The following is a 24,502-nucleotide window of genomic DNA, read 5'->3' as shown; positions in this document are numbered from 1 at the left end:
GCTTTGTTTAGAACTGAAATGCTTCTTGACAGTTTACTTTGAATATGTTTTATATGAGTCTTTCCAGTTTATCTTATCATCTATTATCACCCCCAGAAACTTATTTTCATGTACCCTTTCAATATCTACCCCCTCGACTTGTAACTGAACCTGTATATCTGTATTACAATAGCCAAATAACATGTATTTTGTTTACTTAAGTTTAATGATAATTTATTTCTGTCAAACCATATTTTCAATTTTCCCATTTCTATACTGATCCTCCTCAGTAACTCCTGCAAATCCCCCCCTGAACAAAAAATGCTTGTGTCATCTGCAAATAATACTAATTTTAATATTTTGGAAACATTGACAATATCATTTATATAAATTAGAAACAGTTTTGGACCCAATACTGACCCCTGTGGGACGCCACAAGCATTGTCCAAGCATGATGATGTATATTCCCCCAACTTCACAAACTGTTTTCTGTTACTTAAGTAGCTTCTCACCCAGTGCAACACCAACCCCCTAATCCCATACTGTTCAAGTTATTGATTAATATGTCATGATTAATTGTATCAAAGCCTTTTTAAGATCTATAAATATTCCAACTGAATGTAATTTGTGGTCTATGGCGTTTGTAATCTCCTCAACTGATTCTATTAATGCAAGTGATGTTGAACTATGTGCTCTGAATCCATATTGACTATCAGTAAGTAATTTATGTTTATTTATGAATTTGTCTAATCTATTATTGAATAACTTTTCTAATAATTTGGAAAATTGTGGAAGCAAAGAAACAGGTCTATAATTTGTGAAGTGGTGTCTATCCCCAGTCTTATACAGCGGCACAACCTTAGCTATTTTCATTTGATTGGGAAATTTACCGGTTTGAAATGATAAGTTACAGATGTATGTTAATGGTTCTACAATCCATTCAATGACCTGTTTTAACCACCACCATATCAATTTCATTTAAATCGGTAGATGTTTTATATTTACAATTATTCACAATGTCTATAATTTCATTTCCATCCACTGCTGTGAGGAACATTGAACAGGATTTCTTTCTATGAGATTATTATCCCAATCCTCAGGTTGGGAAGCGGGAATTTTTTCTGCCAAGCTTGGTCCAATATTTACAAAAAAATTATTAAAACCGTTGACTACCTCATCCTTATTTTCCTTCTTGACATTATTATCAATGAAATACTGAGGGTAACTCTGTTTTTTATTACCATTTTTGATAATGCTATTTAATATATCCCATATTCCTTTAATATTGTTTTTGTTATTATATAATATGTTACTATAATATCCTTCCTACATACCCGTATAATATTAGTTAATCTATTTTTGTATTTCTTATATCTATTTTCTGCCTCTTTAGTCTTAGTTTTTATGAATTCTCTATACAGTGTATTTTTCTTATTACATGCATTTCGTAACCCTTTCGTCATCCATGGTCGAGCTTGGATTTTTGTTTTCTGTAGTCTTGTTTAATTGGACAATTTTTATCATATAATGATTAAATATTTGTAAAAAAGTTTCATATGCACTATCAACATCACTTTCACTGTATACCTTTTCCCAGTTTTGCTCCTGTAAATCCTTCTTTAGTGTGTTCATGTTTTCCTCTGTCCGCACTCGCCTGTATTTTATTTTCTCCTCTGGCTGATTCCGCCGATGGTTTCTATTATAAACGATGAAAACTGGTAGATGATCACTAATGTCATTGATTAATAATCCACTCACAGTGTTATTCTCAATATCATTGCTGAATATATTATCAATTAAGGTGGCACTATGGGATGTAATTCTGCTTGGCCTGGTGATTTTTGGATATAAACTCATACTGTACATTATACTGATAAAAATCATCTGTTATTTTATGCTTATTTGGATTGAGCAGATCAATATTTAAGTCACCACAAATGAACACAGTTTTTTGATTAGTTTTGAGAACATTTTTCCCATACAGTCAGTGAATGTTTCAATACTAGATCCTGGTGCTCTATATATACAGCTGACTAATACATTTTTGCTTTTTCTTCACATATTTCAATAGTTATACATTCTAATAAGTTATCAATCACAGTTGTCATATTGTCTATTTTATAATCCATGTTCTTATCCACATACACAGCCACTCCTCCTCCACTCTTATTCTTTCTGTTTACACAATTAAATTCATATCCATCCAGTTCAAAATCCATTCCTTTATCTTCATTGATCCATGTTTCTGATATAGCAATTATGTTAAATATTTTTTAAACTGACTTAAATATTCTTTAATGTTGTTAAAGTTTGCATATAGACTTCTGCTGTTGAAATGGATTATTGATAATTTGTTATCCGTTTTAATGATCCGATTAAACTGTTCATCTGTATAATAGCAACAACTGTCATTGATATTTGAGAAGAAATTATTGTCCGGGTCTATATCGTGCTCCAAGTCCAGTACATTGTGGTCTGTGTATTTAAATGTTCTCAGTTCTACTTTTCCATGATCAGCAATCCTTTGAGTTATATCCTTCTTGTCTCCAGATGTAGATGAATAGGTAGTAGATGAATAGGTTCCTCTGGTCTGTGTCATGGTGTTGTGATGTGTTTGTGTCCTCATACCTTATTGGTCATATTTGTCCAGATCCTCGATGTTCCTATTGTTCATATTTGTCCAGCTCCTCGATGTTCCTTATTGCCATGACTTTTGCTTGTTCTGGTGATCCGTTCAGTTTGATGAATGTAAGAGTGTGCATATCATGAATGCTTGGTCTTGTTGGATTTATGAGAATCTACTGAATCTACTGGTACCTTGTTTCCCATGTAACAATAAAAAATATACTCAAAACCTGGATTAATCTATTTAGTCACCTAGCACTACTATTATTGTGAACACTACTGTACTCTCTACATCATGAATTAAAATAAATAAAAATCTAAAAGCCAAAATGATGGTATGAATAAGGAAAGCACATACAAACCATCACTTTTACATCCAGTTTTCTTCAGACAAGTCAGGGGATGGATACATGAACATTTCCAAGTCACTGAATATGTCTTGAACTTTATTTCTATCAGTTATGAAGAAATTCAAACAGTATGACACTCTGTGGTAAATCTGTGTGGAGTAGACAGCTCTCAAAAACTGGTGACTGTGGAAGAAGGAGAGGAGTGAGGGAAGCCACCAAGACACCCAGACAACCCAGAAGAAGTTACATGCTTCTGTGGCTGTGACTGGAGAAACTGTGCACAGTGCATGTTTTGAATTTTGTATCCATGGTTATACAGCTTCATGATGAAGTGGTACAGAGGAGGGTTTTCTTCCAACAAAACATCAACTCTAGGTTTGGATATCCGATGTGTCTTGATGTTATGGTTTGCATGTGTTACAGTAAAGGGGGCACAGTTTTTTTCACAGCACTGTACATATTAGGCCATGGAAGACTCCATTAAATACTGGAGGTGATCCAGATCCGGATCCGGACTCTGGCTCAGGATTTCACTTCATAGGCTTTTGTTCTTTTTCTTTCCATTCTTTCTTTGCCTACTTTGTTCTTCCTCCTGTTCCCTTCTTTCTTGCTCTTTTGCTTCCTATTTCCTTTAGCTGTTTCTCCTTTGTTCTTTTTCATGTGTTTTAAACTTTAGTTTCTTTTCACGGGTGGCTGACAGAAGCAGGATTCTCTGCAGCCAGATTTGTCCTCCTGATGTTTGATTTTTGTTATATTTCCATCTTAATTTGTGGCTTTAAATTGAAACACTTTTTTCACTGTGTGTCTGATTTGTTCTTTAACCTCTGTTGTGTTTCATCACGCCTGTTTCCGTGGGAACAGCATGTCGAAATCGTTTGGTCAGAGCTTCAGAATTGATAAAACTCACAGCATTCTGGCCATGAAGGTTTTCTCCTCGTGGGACTTTAATGTCATCAAAAAAACGTCAGTCAAACTGATGTCAGAGAACATCTGCACTCAAATCAAGGTACGATTCGGCACCTTCCTGATGTCCCACAGGAACCTCTTTGTCTTCCTCGCCATTCTCTCCTGTGTCTCATCTTCTTGCCCCTCCTCGCTCTGCAGGAGCTGCTGGCAGAGGTCAACCAAAAGTGTGTCCAGAAGTCTGTGGGACAGAAGCTGTGGAGGCTGACGGTTCACGGACTGGCCTGGGCCATCTGCATCGGGAGCACAGCCGGCTGCGTGCTGGCTGTTTATCATTTATCCCATCACATGCACCAGGTGAGGCCAGAAGAAGAAAAGCACATTTTCTTTAAGGCACGGTTCTTAATGTGGTTCTCAGCTCTTTAATATGTTTGTTGTCGTGACGACTGACCAGGTTTTAGCTTCAGAGGCGTCTCAGACTTCCTGAGCCTGTAGTTTTGTTCGCTGGCGGTCCTGAGAGAGCAGAACCTGATTCATGGCTCTTAACTAATCTGTCTTTGAGAAGTCTGAGTTCCTGTTTCTGTTTGGCTCGCTCATCATACCCGTGACGACAGTGACGCCTCAGCAGGTGAACCAAGTGATTAACCTCTGGCTGGCCTTTCCAGGGCAACTGTGGAACCCACCAAAGTGTGTGTGTGTGTGTGTGTGTGTGTGTGTTAGATTTAGAATTCTTTAACAGCAACTTCACAGCCAACCGTCATTGACCAATTAAATTAGGTAAAAATCAGTGGGAGGAGTTGGGGAACCAACGGACAGATAAAGAGTGACCTTGACCTCTGAATGAAGCCCTTAGGCGCTGCTCTGGGGTTAGCCTACATGCACACAGGAGGTCTGGTCACAGCTGGCACAAGAACCTTGTGGAACAAACCAGTTTCTCAGCATATTTGCTGATGGACGTAGAATCGTTTTCCCCTCGTGTCTCCCACAGGACCACCAGCTCAGGTCTCGAACCAGCAAACACCAACTGAAAGAAGCCAGCCTGCTGGCTGTCCCTGTGGGCGTGTCCTTCATCAACCTGCTGCTTCCCGTTTTGTTCAGTGCGGCGGCCTGGATGGAAGAATACGAGTCACCATCTGTGGGCACGTACGTGGCGATTAGCCGGTACGCGTGCAGGAAGCTGACAGGTTCTTAATGGAGTCGAAGCAGCGCTGTGGTCCTGACTGTGCCGTTTGCTTTCCAGACACTTGATGCTGAAAGTCAGCGTGCTCGGCGTTCTGTGCTACCATTGGCTGGCTCGGGTCGCTGCTGACCCTCAGAGTCTCAGCCTGCAGGTGAGGACGGTCTTCGGACACGTTGTCTGTCTTTGTGGAGTTTCTCCTGAAAGGTGACTCTCTGCTTTCAGTGCTGGGAGAGTTTTGTTGGCCAGGAGCTGTACCGCTTCCTGCTGATGGACTTCATCTTCACTCTGCTGGACACTTTGTTTGGAGAGTTTCTGTGGAGGTGGGTCTTCCTCTCGTTATCGTGGCGTCTCATCTGTTTTGGTTTCTTGTCATCGAGGTCATTTATCGAGTGTTTGTACTGAAAAATCCAATGGAGATGTTCAGGTGACCACCAGCGTGAGTGGACCTGAGACGGAAAACGACTTCAGCTTATGTTAAAAAAAGAAAAACAAAGAATGAAAACAATGGATGAGACTGAAGACGTTCTTCTGAATCCTAACTTATCTCTTCATCTGTAGGTTGTTTTGTGAGAAGGTTCTGAAGAAGAAGAGGAAGCCGGTCTTTGATATTGCTAAGAACGTCTTGGAACTGATCTACGGACAGACGTTGGCCTGGTACAGGATCTGCTAAGTGGATTTGGACAAAGTTGTGTTTGTTGTTTATGAGAAATAACTTTTAGTTTTTCAGGTTGGGTATTCTCTTCACACCGCTCCTGCCTACAGTTCAGGTTCTCAAACTTCTGCTGCTCTTCTACATTAAGAAGGTATGGTGCCATCTCACTGTTAAAGCTCAGCACGCCACCTCTGTTAAAGGCATCATACGTCTCACCTCTCAGTAGTGCACCAGGTGTCTGAAAAACTAACGCTGAACTTTCAGTCTGGAGATACTCCAAAAACCTGGAGACAAAATCTCTTTAAAAAAAAAAGAAGAGAGAGAAACAACTTGTTTTTCATTTCTGTGACATACAGTGAGGAAAATAAGTATTTGAACACCCTGTGATTTTGCAAGTTCTCCCACTTAGAAATCATGGAGGGGTCTGAAATTTTCATCTTAGGTGCATGTCCACTGTGAGAGACATAATATAAAAAAAAAAATCCGTAAATCACAATGTATGATTTTTTTAATAATTAATTTGCATTTTATTGCATAAAATAAGTATTTGATCACCTACCAACCAGCAAGAATTCTGTCTCTCACAGACCTGTTAATTTTTCTTTAAGAAGCCCTCTTATTCTGCACTCTTTACCTGTATTAATTGCACCTGTTTGAACTTGTTACCTGTATAAAAGACACCTGTTCACACACTCAGTCAACCACACTTCAACCTGTCCACCATAGCCAAGACCAAAGAGCTGTCTAAGGACACGAGGGACAAAATTGTAGACCTGCACAAGGCTGGGATGGACTACAGGACAACAGACAAGCAGCTTGGTAGAAGACAACAACTGTTATGATTATTTATTAGAAAGTGGAAGAAACACAAGTTGACTGTCAATCTCCCTCGGTCTGGGATTCCATGTAAGATCTCACTTTATGGGGTAAGGATGATTCTGAGAAAGCTCAGAACTACACAGGAGGACCTGGTCAATGACCTGAAGAGAGCTGGGACCACAGTCACAAAGATTACATTAGTAACACATGATGCTGTCATGGTTTAAAATCCTGCAGGGCAGCAAGGTCCCCCTGCTCAAGCCAGCACATGTCCACGCCGTTTGAAGTTCACCAGTGACCATCTGGATGATCCAGAGGAGGCATGGGAGAAGGTCATGTGGTCAGATGAGACCAGAATAGAGCTTTTTGGAATCAACTCCACTTACCGTGTTTAGAGGATGAGAACAACCCCAAGAAAACCATCAAAACCGTGAAGCATGGGGGTGGAAACATCATACTCTGGGGGTGCTCTTCTGCAAAGGGGACAGGACGACTGCACCGTATTGAAGGGAGGATGGGTGGGGTCATGTATTGCGAGATTGTGGCAAACAACCTCCTTCCCTCAGTAAGAGCATTGAAGATGGGTCATGGCTGGGTCTTCAGCATGACAATGACCCCAAACACACAGCCAGGACAACTAAGGAGGGGCTCTGTCAGAAGCATTTCAAGGTCCTGGAGTGGCCTGGCCAGTCTCTAGACCTGAACTCAATAGAAAATCTTTGGAGGGAGCTGAAACTCCAAACCTGAAAGATCCTAGAGAAGATCTGTATGGAGGAGTGGACCAAAATCCCTGCTGCAGTGTGTGAAAACCTGGTCAAGAACTACAGGAAACATTTGACCTTTTTAAATTCAAACAAAGGCTACTGTACCAAATATTAACATTGATTTTCACAGGTGTTCAAATACTTATTTGCAGCAGTAACATACAAATAAATTATAATAAATCATACATTGTGATTTCTGGATTTTTTTAGATTATGTCTCTCACAGTGGACATGCACCTAAGATGAAAATTTCAGACCCCTCCATGATTTCTAAGTGGGAGAACTTGCAAAACCGCAGGGTGTTCAAATACTTATTTTCCTCACTGTATGTCGCATAATTCCAAAATGAGTCATGTCGAGCCTAAACTTTGTTTATAGAATTGAATGACATCAGGGACATTTTACAAAGAAACTCCAACGAAATAAAAAAATGAATAATTTGCACTTTGTGACTCTTACGTTAATCAGAATAATCAGATACTCCAACTTGAGAAACTGCACGTGCAGCAGAAACTAAGACTCATTTTAGTGTGATTCCAGTTTAGAGCTGGTCTTTTCACAGGTTCAGCCTGAGGTTGTGTACGTTGGGACTGATGTGTGGTGACCTCTGACCTCTGTCTACCCACAGGGCAGTGTTATGATGAACTGTCAGGCCCCCAGGACGCCGTACCGAGTCAGTCAGATGACCACTATCTTCATCACTCTGCTGTGTTTCCCGTCGTTCCTCGGCGCCTCCGTGTGCCTCACCTACACCATGTGGAGGTAAAAACTCTCAGACAGGAAGTCTTCACTCGGTTCTCCTTTGCTCTTGGGGTGTTACTGTTGCTCAGCAACAGGCCAGTCATCAGCAGACACGCCCATTTACTTAAAACTGAACGCAGCTTCACTTTCCATAATCCTGATTTCACTGTTGCAGAAAAGCTGTGATCTTTATGCCTTTTGCCATCAGCATCATGCCTTCAGCGTCATGTGGGCCATTTCGCGGCCTGAAAACCATGTTCCAGTCCGGGAAGCTGTGGATGGCCCAGCTGGAGGAAGATAACCCGCGTCTGTCGGTGCTGGCCCGGGCTCACGCCTACCTGGTGGAGAATCCTCTCTTCCTCTTCATCGGTGCAGGAATCTTTCTGTGAGTTCACACAAATGGGGGATAAAAACCCCCCACCACTGAGGAGTTCTTGTGTTTTTATTAATGCTTCATAGTTTCTTTCCTTCAGGATCATCATCTACTTCCACAGTCAGGTGGTGGACGGTCAGAGGAAGATCATCAGTTTACTGCAGGAGCAGATTGAAAATGTAGGTTCTGGTTTTGGAATAAAACACCGTCTTCTGGGAAAGGAGTGTTTGGGCATCTCCTGTCTTTGTGTTTGTCCAGGAGGGAAAGGACAAGAAGTTTTTGATCACTCGGCTGCAGACCATCCATGAGCAGAAACGAATCCCGGCTCAAAAACTCACCAGTCGGGTCAGTCCATGATGCTTTATCGAGTTCAGGAACCTGACATGAATGTGTGACTGATGCTGACGTGAACCTCTGTCCGGCTTCATTGTGCCTCTGCAGGACTCTGCCCGTTAGGACCGCCGCCAGTCTGGGACTGCTGGAAAACTGGCACAAATGTCCCTGGAACAGTACCGGAGGCTTGACTCCTGTTCCATCTCAGTCTTCAGGGATTTAAAGTGAAGCTCTTCCTCTTTGGCCGAACAGACTTTCATGGAGATGAAAGACAGCTGAATTCCACACGCACGCCGTGTTCCAGGTGTACCGAGAGTTTTAAAGGTTTCAGTCGACTCATCGTAGCACTTTTATCCCAGCTGAGAACAGACACCAGTGCGTTTTTAATGTTTGAAAGAGATGCGGTGATGGTGTGAATAATGTCATCTCTTCTTTTACGTGTCTGAGGTATTTTACTAACAGTGGTGTCATGTCTCACTTTTAGAATTAAATTATCTTTTATCATGTGTGTGCATTTGTATTTATTTGTGCAGAAACCCAAGAGCCAGAACTGCAAACAGGACGTTATCATTTCTGTTTTTAGCAAAAAACTTTAATAAATATATTTTACATCAGTAAATATGTTACAATTCACATCATGTTATCTGGCTGTGTCCTTGGACTTGGGACTGAATTTGCATAATCTCCCTGTAACCAGGTGTGTGCATGTGTGGGTGGGCCTTGGCTGAGGGAAATAAATGTCAGGCATCATTGTAAAGCACTTTGAGCATCTGCTGGATGTAAAAGCTCAATAGGACGGATAGATGAAAACTTCATGTTCACCAGCAAAGCTATCACCTCCCACCTATCCCGGATTCCAGAGACGTTTTAGGGTCCGAGCAAAGCTGCCTCAAGAACAGACGGCTCATTTACAGCAGTATTTATTATCACTGCGAGTTGTACAACAAAATTTTGTTGGATCAATCCAGATTGCAACATTGCAGAGAAAGATAAATAAAATATAAGATGTAAGATGTGTACATGAGAGTCTTGTTATTGCATATTATATTCCATCCATCCATCCATTTTCTTCCGCTTTATCCAGAGTCGGGTCGTGGGGGCAGCAGCAGCTCAAGCAAAGCCGCCCAGACCTCCCGATCCACACACACCTCCCCCAGCTCCTCCGGGGGAGTCCCGAGGCATTCCCAAGCCAGCTGAGAGACGTAGTCCCTCCAGCATGATCTGGGTCTTCCCCGTGGCCTCCTCCCGATGGGACGTGCCCGGGACACCTCTCCAACGAGACGTCCAGGGGGCATCCGGAAAAGATGCCTGAGCCACCTCAGGTGGATCCTTTCGACGTGGAGGAGCAGCAGCTCGACTCTGAGCTCCTCCCGAGTGACAGAGCTCCTCACCCTATCTCTAAGGGAGCGCCCAGCCACCCTACGGAGGAAACTCATCTCGGCCGCTTGTACTCGCGATCTTGTTCTTTTGGTCATGAGCCAAATCTCATGACCATAGGTGAGGGTCGGAATGTAGATCGATCGGTAAATCGAGAGCTTTGACCCCCTACTCAGCTCTCTCTTCACCACGACGGTCCGATACAGCGACCGCATCACTGCAGACACTGCACCGATCCATCTATCGATCTCACGCACCATCCGTCCCTCACTCGTGAACAAGACCCCGAGATACTTAAACTCCTCCACCTGAGGCAAGGGCACCCCACCGACCTGAAGAGGGCAAGGCACCTTTTTCCGGTGGAGAACCATGGCCTCGGATTTGGAGGTGCTGATTTTCATCCTGGACGCTTCACACTTGGCTGCAAATCGCCCCAGTGCACGCTGAAGGTCCTGGTTTGATGAAGCCAACAGGACCACATCATCCGCAAACAGCAGAGATGAGATTCTATGGTTCCCAAACCGGACCCCCTCTACACCCTGGCTGCGCCTAGAAATTCTGTCCATAAAGGTAATGAACAGAACCGGTGACAAAGGGCAGCCCTGGTGGAGGCCAACGTGCACTGGAAAAAAGTTTGACTTACTACCGGCAATGCGAACCAAGCTCCTGCTGCGGTCGTACAGGGACTGGATAGCCCTTAGCAAAGGACCCCAGACCCTGTACTCCCGGAGCACCCCCCACAGGGCGCCTTGAGGGACACGGTCAAATGCCTTCTCCAGATCCACAAAGCAGATGTGGACTGGTTGGGCGAACTCCCATGAACCCTCGAGCATCCGATGGAGGGTGTAGAGCTGGTCCAGTGTGCCGCGACCAAGACGAAAACTACACTGCTCCTCCTGAATCTGAGGTTCGACTATCGGTCAAATTTTCCTCTCCAGCACCCTGGAATAGACCTTACCGGGGAGGCTGAGGAGTGTGATCCCCCTGTAGTTGGAACACACCCTCCAGTCCCCCTTCTTAAACAGAGGGACCACCACCCTGGTCTGCCAATCCAGGGGTACTGTCCCCGACCGCAAGCACTTGGCTCCTTCCCACTGTAGCCAAGTGCTTGCTCACAAGGGGTCGTTTTGACCGTTGGGGTTTTACATAATTATTGTATGGCCTTGCCTTACAATATAAAGCGCCTTGGGGCAACTGTTTGTTGTGATTTGGCGCTATATAAAAAATTGATTGATTGAATTGATTGATTGACCGCCACACGATGTTGCAGAGACGTGTCAACCAAGACAGTCCCACAACGTCCAGAGACTTAAGGTACTCGGGATGGATTTCATCCACCCAGGAGCCAAGCCACCAAGGAGCTTTCTGACCACCTCTGTGACTTCAGCCTGGGTGATGGACGAGTCCGCCTCTGAGTCCCCAGTCTCTGCTTCCTCTTCGGAAGACGTGATGATAGGATTGAGGAGATCCTCGAAGTATTCCTTCCACCGCCCAACAACATCCCCAGTCAGGGTCAACAGCTCCCCACCCGCACTATAGACAGTGTTGGCGGAGAGCTGTTTCTGCCTCCTGAGGCGTCGGACGGTTTGCCAGAATTTCTTCAAGGCTGACCAATAATCCTCCTCCGTGGCCTCTCCGAACTCCTCCCAGACCCGAGTTTTTGCCTCTGCGACCGCACAGGCTGCAGCACGCTTGGCCTGCCGGTACCTGTCAGCTGCCTCCAGGGTCCCACTTACCAACAAAGACAAGTAGGACTCCTTCTTCAGCTTGATGGCATCCCTTATTTCTGGCGTCCACCACCGGGTTCTGGGACTGCTGCCGCGACAGGCACCAGAGACCTTGCGACCACAGCTGCAGGCGGCCGCATCGACAATGGAGGTGAAGAACATGGTCCACTCGGACTCCATGTCTCCAACCTCCCCCGGGATCTGGAAGAAGCTCTCCCGGAGGTGGGAGTTGAAGACCTCGCTGACAGAGGGTTCCGCCAGTCGTTCCCAGCAGACCCTCATGATATGTTTGGGCCTGCCAGGTCTGACCAGCTTCTTCCCCTCCCAGCGGATCCAACTCACCACCCGGTGGTGATCGGTCGACAGCTCAGCCCCTCTCTTTACCCGAGTGTCCGAGACACGTGGCCGAAGGTCAGGTGATATGACTACACAGTCGATCATCGACCTCTGGCTCAGGGTGTCCTGGTGCCACGTGCACTTATGGACACCCCTGTGCTCGAACATGGTGTTCATGATGGACAAACTGTGGCTAGCACAGAAGTCCAACAACTGAACACCACTCGGGTTCAGATCAGGGGGGCCGTGCTTCCCAATCACGCCCCTCCAGGTCTCACTGTCGCCGCCCACGTGGGCGTTGAAGTCCCCCAGGAGAACAATGCAGTCCCTGGTTGGAGCACTATCTAGTACCCCTCCCAAAGACTCCAAGAAGTTTGGGTACTCTGCACTGCTGCTCGGCCCATAGGCCGAGACAACAGTGAGAGACCTGTCCCAAACCCGAAGGCGTAGGGACACCGGGGTGAACTCGAACACATGGCAACTGAGCTCGGGAGCAATAAGCAATGCTACCCCAGCTCGCCGCCTCTCCCTGTGAGCAACACCAGAAAAGTGGAGCATCCAGCAAATCGCCCCAGTGCACGCTGAAGGTCCTGGTTTGATGAAGCCAACAGGACCACATCATCCGCAAACACCTGCAAAACAAGTACCTCTCCAGGAGTTGGGTACCAGAGCCCAAGTTGTGCGTGGAGGTGAGCCCGACTATCTCTAGTCTGTACCTCTCAACCTCCCGCACAAGCTCAGGCTCCTTCCCCCCCAGCGAGGTGACGTTCCACGTCCCAACAGCCAGAGGCTGTGAGCGCGGACCGAGCCGCCAGGCCACCCGCCCTTGACTGCCACCCAGTCCTCTCTGCACCTAACCCCCATGGCCCCTTCTGCAGGTTTTGAACCCACAGGAGGGCGGGCCCACATCGCTCTTTCGGGTTGAGCCTGGCTGGCCCCCGTGGGCTAAGGCCCGACCACCAGGCGCTCGTGTGCGAGCCCCAACCCCAGGCCTGGCTCCAGGGTGGGGCCCCAGCTCCGCCATACTGGGCGGCGTCTCGGTCCTTGATTTCGTGTCGGTCATGGGAGCTTTTGAACTGCCCTTAATCTGGCCCGTCACCTAGGACCTGTTTGCCATGGGAGACCCTACCAGGGGCATGAAGCCCCTGACAATGTAGCTCCTAGGATCATCCGGGAACGCAAACTCCCCCACCACGATAAGGTATCAGATTCTTGGGGCAACTGTTTGTTGTGATTTGGCGCTATATAAATAAAATTGAAATTGATTTGATTCTAATCCAATTACATATTTTCCACAAATCTGATTGGTTAATCAGATTTATGGTGTGAGATTTCAGACTATAATATATAATAGGTGTAAGGGCGCAAAATATTTGACCGTTTCATATTTAATGTATTACTCCATGCCCTGACTGGCCGCACGCGCTGCTATGCAGATGTCAATAATGGTGCAGAGAGCGAGAGAAAGTCACGTACTGATGACTGTTGAAATGGGTGAATTTAAACTACCATATGAAAGTATTTATGTGGATTCTGATACAGAATTATCATGTCACATTTGATGGATTTGATCAATTTTCACATTTGATGGATTACTTTGCGCCCTGACCGCTGTTGGAGTGTTGCTGCCGTGGCTCGACGGTAAAAAATAAACCGTACCAGTGATGGAATTGGATTAAAATGGGAATAACCCCCTTGTGGCTGATGATTTGTAGATGTTCATGCTGGATTACAGTCACAAATATACGTTTTAAAGCTCAATTTGCAACCGTATAAGCAGCATGAAGTCCACCAAGCTTCAGACATGTTTATTCCCTAGAAGTCCATTAATACACTATCTATGGTTGTGTATGTATATAAAAGAATTAATTTGCACATGTTGTTCATTCGGCTGCTCCCAGTTTTGTTCAGGGTCGCCACAGCGGATACAGCCAGATCTGCACTGGTAATTGGCACAAGTTTTACCCTGGATGCCCTTCCTGACACAACTCCAGTTTCACATGGAGAAACACTCACAGCCACTGGTGTTCCAAAGAGGTTTAATTTGCACATGTAATAAAAAAATTTGTACAATAAAAACACTAAAAGCAGAATATAACTCTATAACATATAAAATGTTACACAATAAAATTTAAATAAAACATCAAAACCAAATATACAAACAGTATGAACATGGAAATAATCCCTGTTGATTATATATAATAATCCATGTTCATTAGATATAATAATCCATGCTTATTTGATCCTATACCAACAAAACTGTTTAAGGACCTGTGGTCCACTCTTGGACCGACTGTGCAGGAAATTATTAATCTTTCTTTAACTTCTGGATCTGTTCCTAAATGTTTCAAATCTGCAGTGATTAAACCATTACTTAAGAAACCTAATCTTGACCCTAGTGTATTGAAAAACTATAGACCGATATCAAATCTTTCATTTTGCTCTAAAATTCTGGAAAAAGTGGTGTCACAGCAGCTTGTGGACTATCTTACTGAGAATAATCTCTTTGAGCCACTGCAGGCTGCTTTTAGAAAATATCATTCCACAGACACGGCTCTCACTAAAGTGATGAATGATCTTCTGCTTACAGTGGATTCAGACACCACTACGATTCTGGTGCTGTTAGATCTCAATGCTGCGTTTGATACCGTGGATCATCATATTCTACTTGATAGGCTGGAAAATCATTTTTGGGATTACTGGGAGTGCCCTTGCATGGTTGACGTCATACTTGACCAGTCGTTCTCACTGTGTTTTGTACAGTAACACTACCTCTAACCTTAGTGACATGAAATTTGGGGTTCCACAGGGGTCCGTCTTAGGCCCCCTGCTTTTCTCTCTTTATATAGCACCCCTTGGGCACATATTGCGGCGTTTTGGGATTACCTTTCACTGCTATGCTGATGATACTCAGTTGTACATGCCGATAACTGCTGGTAATCTCATTCATATAAAATCCCTTGAGGATTGCCTTGCTTCAGTGAGAAGCTGTATGTCCAGTAATTTCCTGCTTTTGAACTCTGATAAGACTGAAATGATGGTTCTTGGTCCAGTGAGACATCAGTGAGACTGGTCAGTTTGACCAGTTAATGCTTATTTTAGGTTCGTATGTTATACATCATACGGAGAAAGTGAGGAACTTTGGGGTAATTTTTGATCCTACGTTGGCCTTTGACCTCTTGTAGCCGAAGGGGGGATCTATGCCACATGTTTGGCCACAGAGTGCTGTGCATTTATCCCCAAAACAGTGTTGTACTTGGCAGTTTTGTAACCAGAGCCCTGACGGGACTAACAGACACACTCAGAGGAATTGGCTGAAAATTCTGCGATCAATAACATGATAGTTGACTGGTTTTACAAACATTTTGGCAAATGGAAAGGACTGGAAGCTTCAATTCTAATTTCTCTGACTGTCGCAGTAACTGTACTGGTCCATTGTATAAGACATTTGTCTCTCAAATGCATCACTACTGCCTTAGACAACAAATTGAGGGCTCCTCACCCCTATTAAATGTCACAGCACTTATAAAACAAAACCTTCAAGGAAGACCGATATGTTATTACTGCTATTACGGTGTTCTATGTTTTATTTTAACTTCTTCTTTTAGCACTTATTTGTTTTTGTCTTTTGAGTGAGTCACTGATACACACTGTAGATGTTTTCTATAATGCACTGTGCAATGAAGAATGATTGCTGTTCTTAATCTGGCACCAAAGAACCGCTTACACCATTTTTGTTACTGATGTAGGTGCTGCAATGAAGTAACTGCTTACACACCATCAGGGTGACGGGCTGGGGGCTAAACTGAATGTGGGCTTTACACACTTTCCTAATAATGGTAATTATATGTATCTGATCCTGTCCTTGTTCAGTTATTATTATTTTTAATTATTAAGAAGCACTCAGAGAGTGCAAACCTCCGCCAAGTCCATGGGGTCACTGACGCCATAACATCTACACGCTGTGGAAACATTGAACCTAAAAAAGTCTAACAATGATGTTTGCTCAGTAGTAAAAAAAAGTTTCATCTGCTGTGACTGGATAGCATGTATCCTTAGCGCTTGGCATCACAGTTTATTGCAACTTGCACCTTTCCCAGAAGCTACTGTCATCTGAGCACTGATATTGATATTGCATGTGCTTATAGACAAAAACAAATAAGAGACAAAATTCAATGATTCAACTAAACTGAAAATATATGAATTTTTTTAACATTTATGAAACACTTCTCTAAATAAATGGCTTGCCTCTACTGGTGGTTGGCTCTCACTGCGGTATTGTATCACTTCCTGTTCCGGAGCACAGCGGTGTTTTTCTGTATCTGTTAGCTGTTTAATCTGCGCAGTTAGATTGATCTAGTTATCTAGATTACAATTTGTTTCCCAGTGTAATCTTTACGTGCCTTAACTAAAGCACTCCTTCTGCTGAATCACCTCTAAATTATTTACACATTATTCACTTTGCGTGTTTTTAGGAATCCGCTAGCTTAGCGTAGCTACTAGCTCTTAGCCGATTTAGCATGGCGGCTTCTCCTGTCTCTCCCGCACTTTTCTGCTCTGGGTGTGAAATGTTTAGTTATTCCTCGGCCTCTTTTAGCAGTAACGGTACTTGTAATAAGTGTAGCTTATTCGTAGCTTTGGAGGCCAGGCTGGGCGAATTGGAAACTCGGCTCCGCACCGTGGAAAATTCTACAGCTAGCAAGGCCCCTGTAGTCGGTGCGGACCAAGGTAGCTTAGCCGCCGTTAGTTCCCCCCTGGCAGATCCCGAGCAGCCGGGAAAGCAGGCCGACTGGGTGACTGTGAGGAGGAAGCGTAGCCCTAAACAGAAGCCCCGTGTACACCGCCAACCCGTTCACATCTCTAACCGTTTTTCCCCACTCGACGACACACCCACCGAGGATCAAACTCTGGTTATTGGCGACTCTGTTTTGAGAAATGTGAAGTTAGCGACACCAGCAACCATAGTCAATTGTCTTCCGGGGGCCAGAGCAGGCGACATTGAAGGAAATTTGAAACTGCTGGTTAAGGCTAAGCGTAAATTTGGTAAGATTGTAATTCACGTCGGCAGTAATGACACCCGGTTACGCCAATCGGAGGTCACTAAAATTAACATTAAATCGGTGTGTAACTTTGCAAAAACAATGTCGGACTCTGTAGTTTTCTCTGGGCCCCTCCCCAATCAGACCGGGAGTGACATGTTTAGCCGCATGTTCTCCTTGAATTGCTGGCTGTCTGAGTGGTGTCCAAAAAATGAGGTGGGCTTCATAGATAATTGGCAAAGCTTCTGGGGAAAACCTGGTCTTGTTAGGAGAGACGGCATCCATCCCACTTTGGATGGAGCAGCTCTCATTTCTAGAAATCTGGCCAATTTTCTTAAATCCTCCAAACCGTGACTATCCAGGGTTGGGACCAGGAAGCAGAGTTGTAGTCTTACACACCTCTCTACAGCTTCTCTCCCCCTGCCATCCCCTCATTACCCCATCCCCGTAGAGACGGTGCCTGCTCCCAGACTACCAATAACCAGCAAAAGTCTATTTAAGCATAAAAATTCAAAAAGAAAAAATAATATAGCACCTTCAACTGCACCACAGACTAAAACAGTTAAATGTGGTCTATTAAACATTAGGTCTCTCTCTTCTAAGTCCCTGTTGGTAAATGATATAATAATTGATCAACATATTGATTTATTCTGCCTAACAGAAACCTGGTTACAGCAGGATGAATATGTTAGTTTAAATGAGTCAACACCCCCGAGTCACACTAACTGTCAGAATGCTCGTAGCACGGGCCGGGGTGGAGGATTAGCAGCAATCTTCCATTCCAGCTTATTAATTAATCAAAAACCCAGACAGAGCTTTAATTCATTTGAAAGCTTGTCTCTTAGTCTTGTCCATCCAAATTGGAAGTCCCAAAAACCAGTTTTATTTGTTATTATCTATCGTCCACCTGGTCGTTACTGTGAGTTTCTCTGTGAATTTTCAGACCTTTTGTCTGACTTAGTGCTTAGCTCAGATAAGATAATTACAGTGGGCGATTTTAACATCCACACAGATGCTGAGAATGACAGCCTCAACACTGCATTTAATCTATTATTAGACTCTATTGGCTTTGCTCAAAAAGTAAATGAGTCCACCCACCACTTTAATCATATCTTAGATCTTGTTCTGACTTATGGTATGGAAATAGAAGACTTAACAGTATTCCCTGAAAACTCCCTTCTGTCTGATCATTTTTTAATAACATTTACATTTACTCTGATGGACTACCCAGCAGTAGGGAATAAGTTTCATTACACTAGAAGTCTTTCAGAAAGCGCTGTAACTAGGTTTAAGGATATGATTCCTTCTTTATGTTCTCTAATGCCATATAACAACACAGTGCAGAGTAGCTACCTAAACTCTGTAAGGGAGTTAGAGTATCTCGTCAATAGTTTTACATCCTCATTGAAGACAACTTTGGATGCTGTAGCTCCTCTGGAAGAGAGCTTTAAATCAGAAGTGTCTGACTCCATGGTATAACTCTCAAACTCGTAGCTTAAAGCAGATAACCCGTAAGTTGGAGAGGAAATGGCGTCTCACTAATTTAGAAGATCTTCACTTAGCCTGGAAAAAGAGTCTGTTGCTCTATAAAAAAGCCCTCCGTAAAGCTAAGACATCTTACTACTCATCACTAATTGAAGAAAATAAGAACAACCCCAGGTTTCTTTTCAGCACTGTAGCCAGGCTGACAAAGAGTCAGAGCTCTATTGAGCTGAGTATTCCATTATCTTTAACTAGTAATGAGTTCATGACTTTCTTTGCTAACAAAATTTTAACTATTAGAGAAAAAATTACTCATAACCATCCCAAAGACGTATCGTTATCTTTGGCTGCTTTCAGTGATGCCGGTATTTGGTTAGACTCTTTCTCTCCGATTGTTCTGTCTGAGTTATTTTCATTAGTTACTTCATCCAAACCATCAACATGTTTATTAGACCCCATTCCTACCAGGCTGCTCAAGGAAGCCCTACCATTATTTAATGCTTCGATCTTAAATATGATCAATCTATCTTTGTTAGTTGGCTATGTACCACAGGCTTTTAAGGTGGCAGTAATTAAACCATTACTTAAAAAGCCATCACTTGACCCAGCTATCTTAGCTAATTATAGGCCAATCTCCAACCTTCCTTTTCTCTCAAAAATTCTTGAAAGGGTAGTTGTAAAACAGCTAACTGATCATCTGCAGAGGAATGGTCTATTTGAAGAGTTTCAGTCAGGTTTTAGAATTCATCATAGTACAGAAACAGCATTAGTGAAGGTTACAAATGATCTTCTTATGGCCTCGGACAGTGGACTCATCTCTGTGCTTGTTCTGTTAGACCTCAGTGCTGCTTTTGATACTGTTGACCATAAAATTTTATTACAGAGATTAGAGCATGCCATAGGTATTAAAGGCACTGCGCTGCGGTGGTTTGAATCATATTTGTCTAATAGATTACAATTTGTTCATGTAAATGGGGAATCTTCTTCACAGACTAAAGTTAATTATGGAGTTCCACAAGGTTCTGTGCTAGGACCAATTTTATTCACTTTATATATGCTTCCCTTAGGCAGTATTATTAGACGGTATTGCTTAAATTTTCATTGTTACGCAGATGATACCCAGCTTTATCTATCCATGAAGCCAGAGGACACACACCAATTAGCTAAACTGCAGGATTGTCTTACAGACATAAAGACATGGATGACCTCTAATTTCCTGCTTTTAAACTCAGATAAAACTGAAGTTATTGTACTTGGCCCCACAAATCTTAGAAACATGGTGTCTAACCAGATCCTTACTCTGGATGGCATTACCCTGACCTCTAGTAATACTGTGAGAAATCTTGGAGTCATTTTTGATCAGGATATGTCATTCAAAGCGCATATTAAACAAATATGTAGGACTGCTTTTTTGCATTTACGCAATATCTCTAAAATCAGAAAGGTCTTGTCTCAGAGTGATGCTGAAAAACTAATTCATGCATTTATTTCCTCTAGGCTGGACTATTGTAATTCATTATTATCAGGTTGTCCTAAAAGTTCCCTAAATAGCCTTCAGTTAATTCAAAATGCTGCAGCTAGAGTGCTGACGGGGACTAGAAGGAGAGAGCATATCTCACCCATATTGGCCTCTCTTCATTGGCTTCCTGTTAATTCTAGAATAGAATTTAAAATTCTTCTTCTTACTTATAAGGTTTTGAATAATCAGGTCCCATCTTATCTTAGGGACCTCGTAGTACCATATCACCCCAATAGAGCGCTTCGCTCTCAGACTGCAGGCTTACTTGTAGTTCCTAGGGTTTGTAAGAGTAGAATGGGAGGCAGAGCCTTCAGCTTTCAGGCTCCTCTCCTGTGGAACCAGCTCCCAATTCAGATCAGGGAGACAGACACCCTCTCTACTTTTAAGATTAGGCTTAAAACTTTCCTTTTTGCTAAAGCTTATAGTTAGGGCTGGATCAGGTGACCCTGAACCATCCCTTAGTTATGCTGCTATAGACGTAGACTGCTGGGGGGTTCCCATGATGCACTGTTTCTTTCTCTTTTTGCTCTGTATGCACCACTCTGCATTTAATCATTAGTGATCGATCTCTGCTCCCCTCCACAGCATGTCTTTTTCCTGGTTCTCTCCCTCAGCCCCAACCAGTCCCAGCAGAAGACTGCCCCTCCCTGAGCCTGGTTCTGCTGGAGGTTTCTTCCTGTTAAAAGGGAGTTTTTCCTTCCCACTGTAGCCAAGTGCTTGCTCACAGGGGGTCGTTTTGACCGTTGGGGTTTTACATCATTATTGTATGGCCTTGCCTTACAATATAAAGCGCCTTGGGGCAACTGTTTGTTGTGATTTGGCGCTATATAAAAAAAAAATTGATTGATTGATAAATAACAGTAAATTCTGAAATAGAACTATTTTTTAAGTGTTGCATGTGCTACACAAGGCCATAGGGTCACTGACCCTAAAGAGATTCCCTCCTTGGCACAGTGATCTATTCAACAATTCAGTGTTACAACCAAAACTATGATACATACACTTTTCTTTCCTGTATATTTGACATCCTTGACCATGAAAACATACCACTAGAACTTGGAATCACTTTTATGTCTTTATTAGTTCAAAAGTTATTGTATAAAAACGATTTTTCGGTAATGGCAGTTTTCTTCTGAATCTAGCTCCGTAACATTTGAAGCTACATCAAATCTGATGACACCTTACTGAATCAGTACAGATTCAGCTACAATTTGGTGTTAGTTGTGCATCTCTAGCTTCATTTGTCACCTCACACTGACACATTTTCTATTTTCCCTATATTTTTGCATATTCTGGATCACCAGATCTGGAATCCGGATCCGATCATCACCAAACTTTGTTGTTTGATAGAACATTTGACTATGTTACACCCTAATTTTTTTCAAGCCTTTCTGCCTTGTTTTTGTGGAGTTAGAAACTAGAATGTCAAAATTCCCCCTATCCCGCAATGGTGAAGAATCCTTTAAAAAACGTACCTGAGCAACGTCATGGTCGTGGTCAATCCCTCAATGTTTTGCGAGCATGTGTTAATTATGTTTAACCACAATACAATTTGTCTATTTTTAAATATTTGGAAATAAAACTGTAAATTGTTGTAAGTGGGGCCACGTCTCTGCTTCTTTCTTACCCTAGTTTGAGAATCTTTTTTTGTTGATGACCTGTAGGGGTCGCCACAATCTGGTGTCACGAACAGGATGTGGGTAGTCACAGAACATGCTTAAATGCACCTGTGACTTTGGGACGAAGTCAAAAATGGTGGGGAGATATGTAGCGGGATGAAGGTCCCGGGTCCTGATTGAAAAGATGTTCCCGCTAGCTTGGCTAACGGGGAATTCCCCTTTGGCTGACCTGGTAGAGGAATAGTCTTTAGTGCGAGCCGTCATGGGTTCGATCCCACCGCCGTTCCAGCCACAAAGGTCCTGCGGTCACAATGGGAACCCCCCAGCAGTCTAAGTCTATAGCAGCATAACTAAGGGATGGTTCAGGGTCACCTGATCCAGCCCTAACTATAAGCTTTAGCAAAAAGGAAAGTTTTAAGCTTAATCTTAAAAGTAGAGAGGGTGTCTGTCTCCCTGATCCAAATTGGGAGCTGGTTCCACAGGAGAGGAGCCTGAAAGCTGAAGGCTCTGCCTCCCACTCTACTCTTACAAACCCTAGGAACTACAAGTAAGCCTGCAGTCTGAGAGCAAAGCGCTCTATTGGGGTGATATGGTACCATGAGGTCCCTAAGATAAAATGGGACCTGATTATTCAAAACCTTATAATAAACAACTATTTTTGACACTTTATAAAGGTAATTTGAGGTCTTGTGTGAAAGACTGTACAACAAAAAGGCTCAAACAATAAACACAAATGCACATTTTGAACAATATATACAAAATGGTCTGTGTTTTTTTGTCTTCATCTCAAAGCAATTTCTGTTTGCTATTACACAAAAGGTCACATCACAAATTTCTACTTCTACTGTGTTTTGGACTGTTCTGTGTTGCTCCTAAAGCAGCTTTCATTCACACTTTAGCCCACTTTGGCTCCTTATAATCTGAGGAGCGGCCCCTCCCCCTCACTCCATTGATATGGTAAACAGTGCTTTGCACAGAGAAAGCAACAGAGTTATCCAGTGACATTCACATGCAAACTTGTGGCGCAATCCTGCAGGGCTGCAACAACAAATCGATAAAATCGAAGCGTTGGCAACACATTGCATCATCGATGCGTTGTGTCAAGTGATTATTCTAATGCCAGTAGCGACCAGTGGACAGAGCAGATCAGACGCTGTTTCGTAGAAGAACTACACACTTAGAATATGGCAGAAGCAAGTAGACAGAAGAAAGTCAAGACTTCAAAAGTGTGGGAGCACTTTACGTTAAACAACGCAAAGACGTTTGTTAACTCCAACATTTGCAAGTCGGACCTCACATGGCACGGGAGTACGACGGTAATGATGCAGCATCTCAAACGAAAGCATATCGGAGTCATCAATGAGGAAGTGGAGAGCTCAGTGTCTGGGCAAGTTAACAAATGTTTATTTTTGTGTAAGCAGTCGTAATGTCTCAGTATGACAAGTCAGGCAGTGATATGAAGCCTGAAGGTTGGATCTAGTCAGGCTCAGGCTGTCTGCGCGTCTCCCAGAGCAGTGAGGTGAGGGGCAGAGAGTGAGAGAAAAAGAAACATTAACAGCACCGAGTTTTTTTTTATTAATGTTGTCCTACCATCGACATTAACGCTCGTCCAATTGTCCGGGAGAAGTGTAAAATGTGATCGGACAAGTAATAGCTCTAAATCGTTTTCCGACAAGTGGCATTTTTTTTTTTTAAAACGTTCAAATTCTTCTCGCACCTCGCAAGAAAGCGTCTTTGTTTTTTCCTGCCACACTCCACACAGCGGACAATCGGAAAACATGATAACAGGGTTCTCCCCAGACAGTGGAGCAACGGCGCCGCGCCACAGTGTTCTGACAGCGTCGTCACACTCTGCTCTGCTATCAGGTAGTTTTTCTAAAATCCAGCCAGGCTATTTGTGCAGAACTACATTTGACATTTGACAACTTGTTGATTTTCAAGTATTTTAAGTTTTCAAATAATGTTCTGTTGTTAAATAAAGTGATGGAAGGAGAGAAAAATTGTTTCCCTGGCACATTTTAAAAAAATTCCCCACTAATCTGATTAATCGTGTCGAAACCCCATCAGATTCATTGATGATCCAAATAATCATTTGTTGCAGCCCTTCTATCCTGATAGTTACACACTCTTTGTTTGAGCACGTGAGATTGTCATCAGAGGCTCTCCGTCTGCTCCATCTGCTTTCACTGATTGCTGTGCGTAATGGCGCAGGGCCCACTGGAGCACCCACGTGAGGTAAATCTGCCCTGCGATTGGATTTTGGAAAACCATGTGACAGTGAACCAATTCTGATTGGACACACATTGCGCACATCATCACACAGCTTCTATGAAGGAGTACAAAGATGGCCGACGGCTGGCTTGAAATTCCGCAGAGTTAACCTTTCAGCAAAACAGGTAAGTTTCTATCTCATATCATTAAAAAGTTATTTATAATTTATTAAAGCTTGGTCTTAGCCATTGTATACGATGGCGTCAGCCCCCAAGGGTTAAGTAGGGTATAACATGTTGGTTTAAAACATGTCAGACATTGACCATTTTTAATAAAGTCATGACTAATGCCTGACATGATGTTTCATGATATGTTCAAAGGTCATGAGGTCAAGCTGTGAACTGCAAATAATGTTGCCTCTGTTTATAATCAAATGGTTTGAACATTTATGTTTGAACTATGCTGATCAATAA

At 43.2% G+C, this 24,502-nt stretch overlaps 1 protein-coding gene across 1 annotated transcript in view; it reads left to right on the top strand.

The window, feature by feature from the left end:
- The window catches only part of tmc6b (transmembrane channel-like 6b), a 31,175-nt gene extending 21,948 nt beyond the window's left edge, over nucleotides 1-9,227 (top strand). The window contains exons 10-21 of the mRNA XM_034188463.1: nucleotides 3,816-3,960; nucleotides 4,059-4,214; nucleotides 4,846-5,018; nucleotides 5,098-5,188; nucleotides 5,260-5,357; nucleotides 5,596-5,691; nucleotides 5,765-5,840; nucleotides 7,901-8,034; nucleotides 8,222-8,398; nucleotides 8,487-8,565; nucleotides 8,645-8,731; nucleotides 8,828-9,227. Of these exons, the coding sequence (XP_034044354.1) occupies nucleotides 3,816-3,960; nucleotides 4,059-4,214; nucleotides 4,846-5,018; nucleotides 5,098-5,188; nucleotides 5,260-5,357; nucleotides 5,596-5,691; nucleotides 5,765-5,840; nucleotides 7,901-8,034; nucleotides 8,222-8,398; nucleotides 8,487-8,565; nucleotides 8,645-8,731; nucleotides 8,828-8,842 (1,327 nt within the window). The 3' untranslated portion in view covers nucleotides 8,843-9,227. The remainder of the gene's footprint in view (nucleotides 1-3,815; nucleotides 3,961-4,058; nucleotides 4,215-4,845; nucleotides 5,019-5,097; nucleotides 5,189-5,259; nucleotides 5,358-5,595; nucleotides 5,692-5,764; nucleotides 5,841-7,900; nucleotides 8,035-8,221; nucleotides 8,399-8,486; nucleotides 8,566-8,644; nucleotides 8,732-8,827) is intronic.
- Nucleotides 9,228-24,502: the final 15,275 nt, after the last annotated feature.

Source organism: Thalassophryne amazonica, chromosome 15, assembly GCF_902500255.1.
Source record: "Thalassophryne amazonica chromosome 15, fThaAma1.1, whole genome shotgun sequence".
Lineage (NCBI taxonomy): Eukaryota > Metazoa > Chordata > Actinopteri > Batrachoidiformes > Batrachoididae > Thalassophryne > Thalassophryne amazonica.
This window is presented reverse-complemented; position numbering and strand designations above follow the sequence as displayed.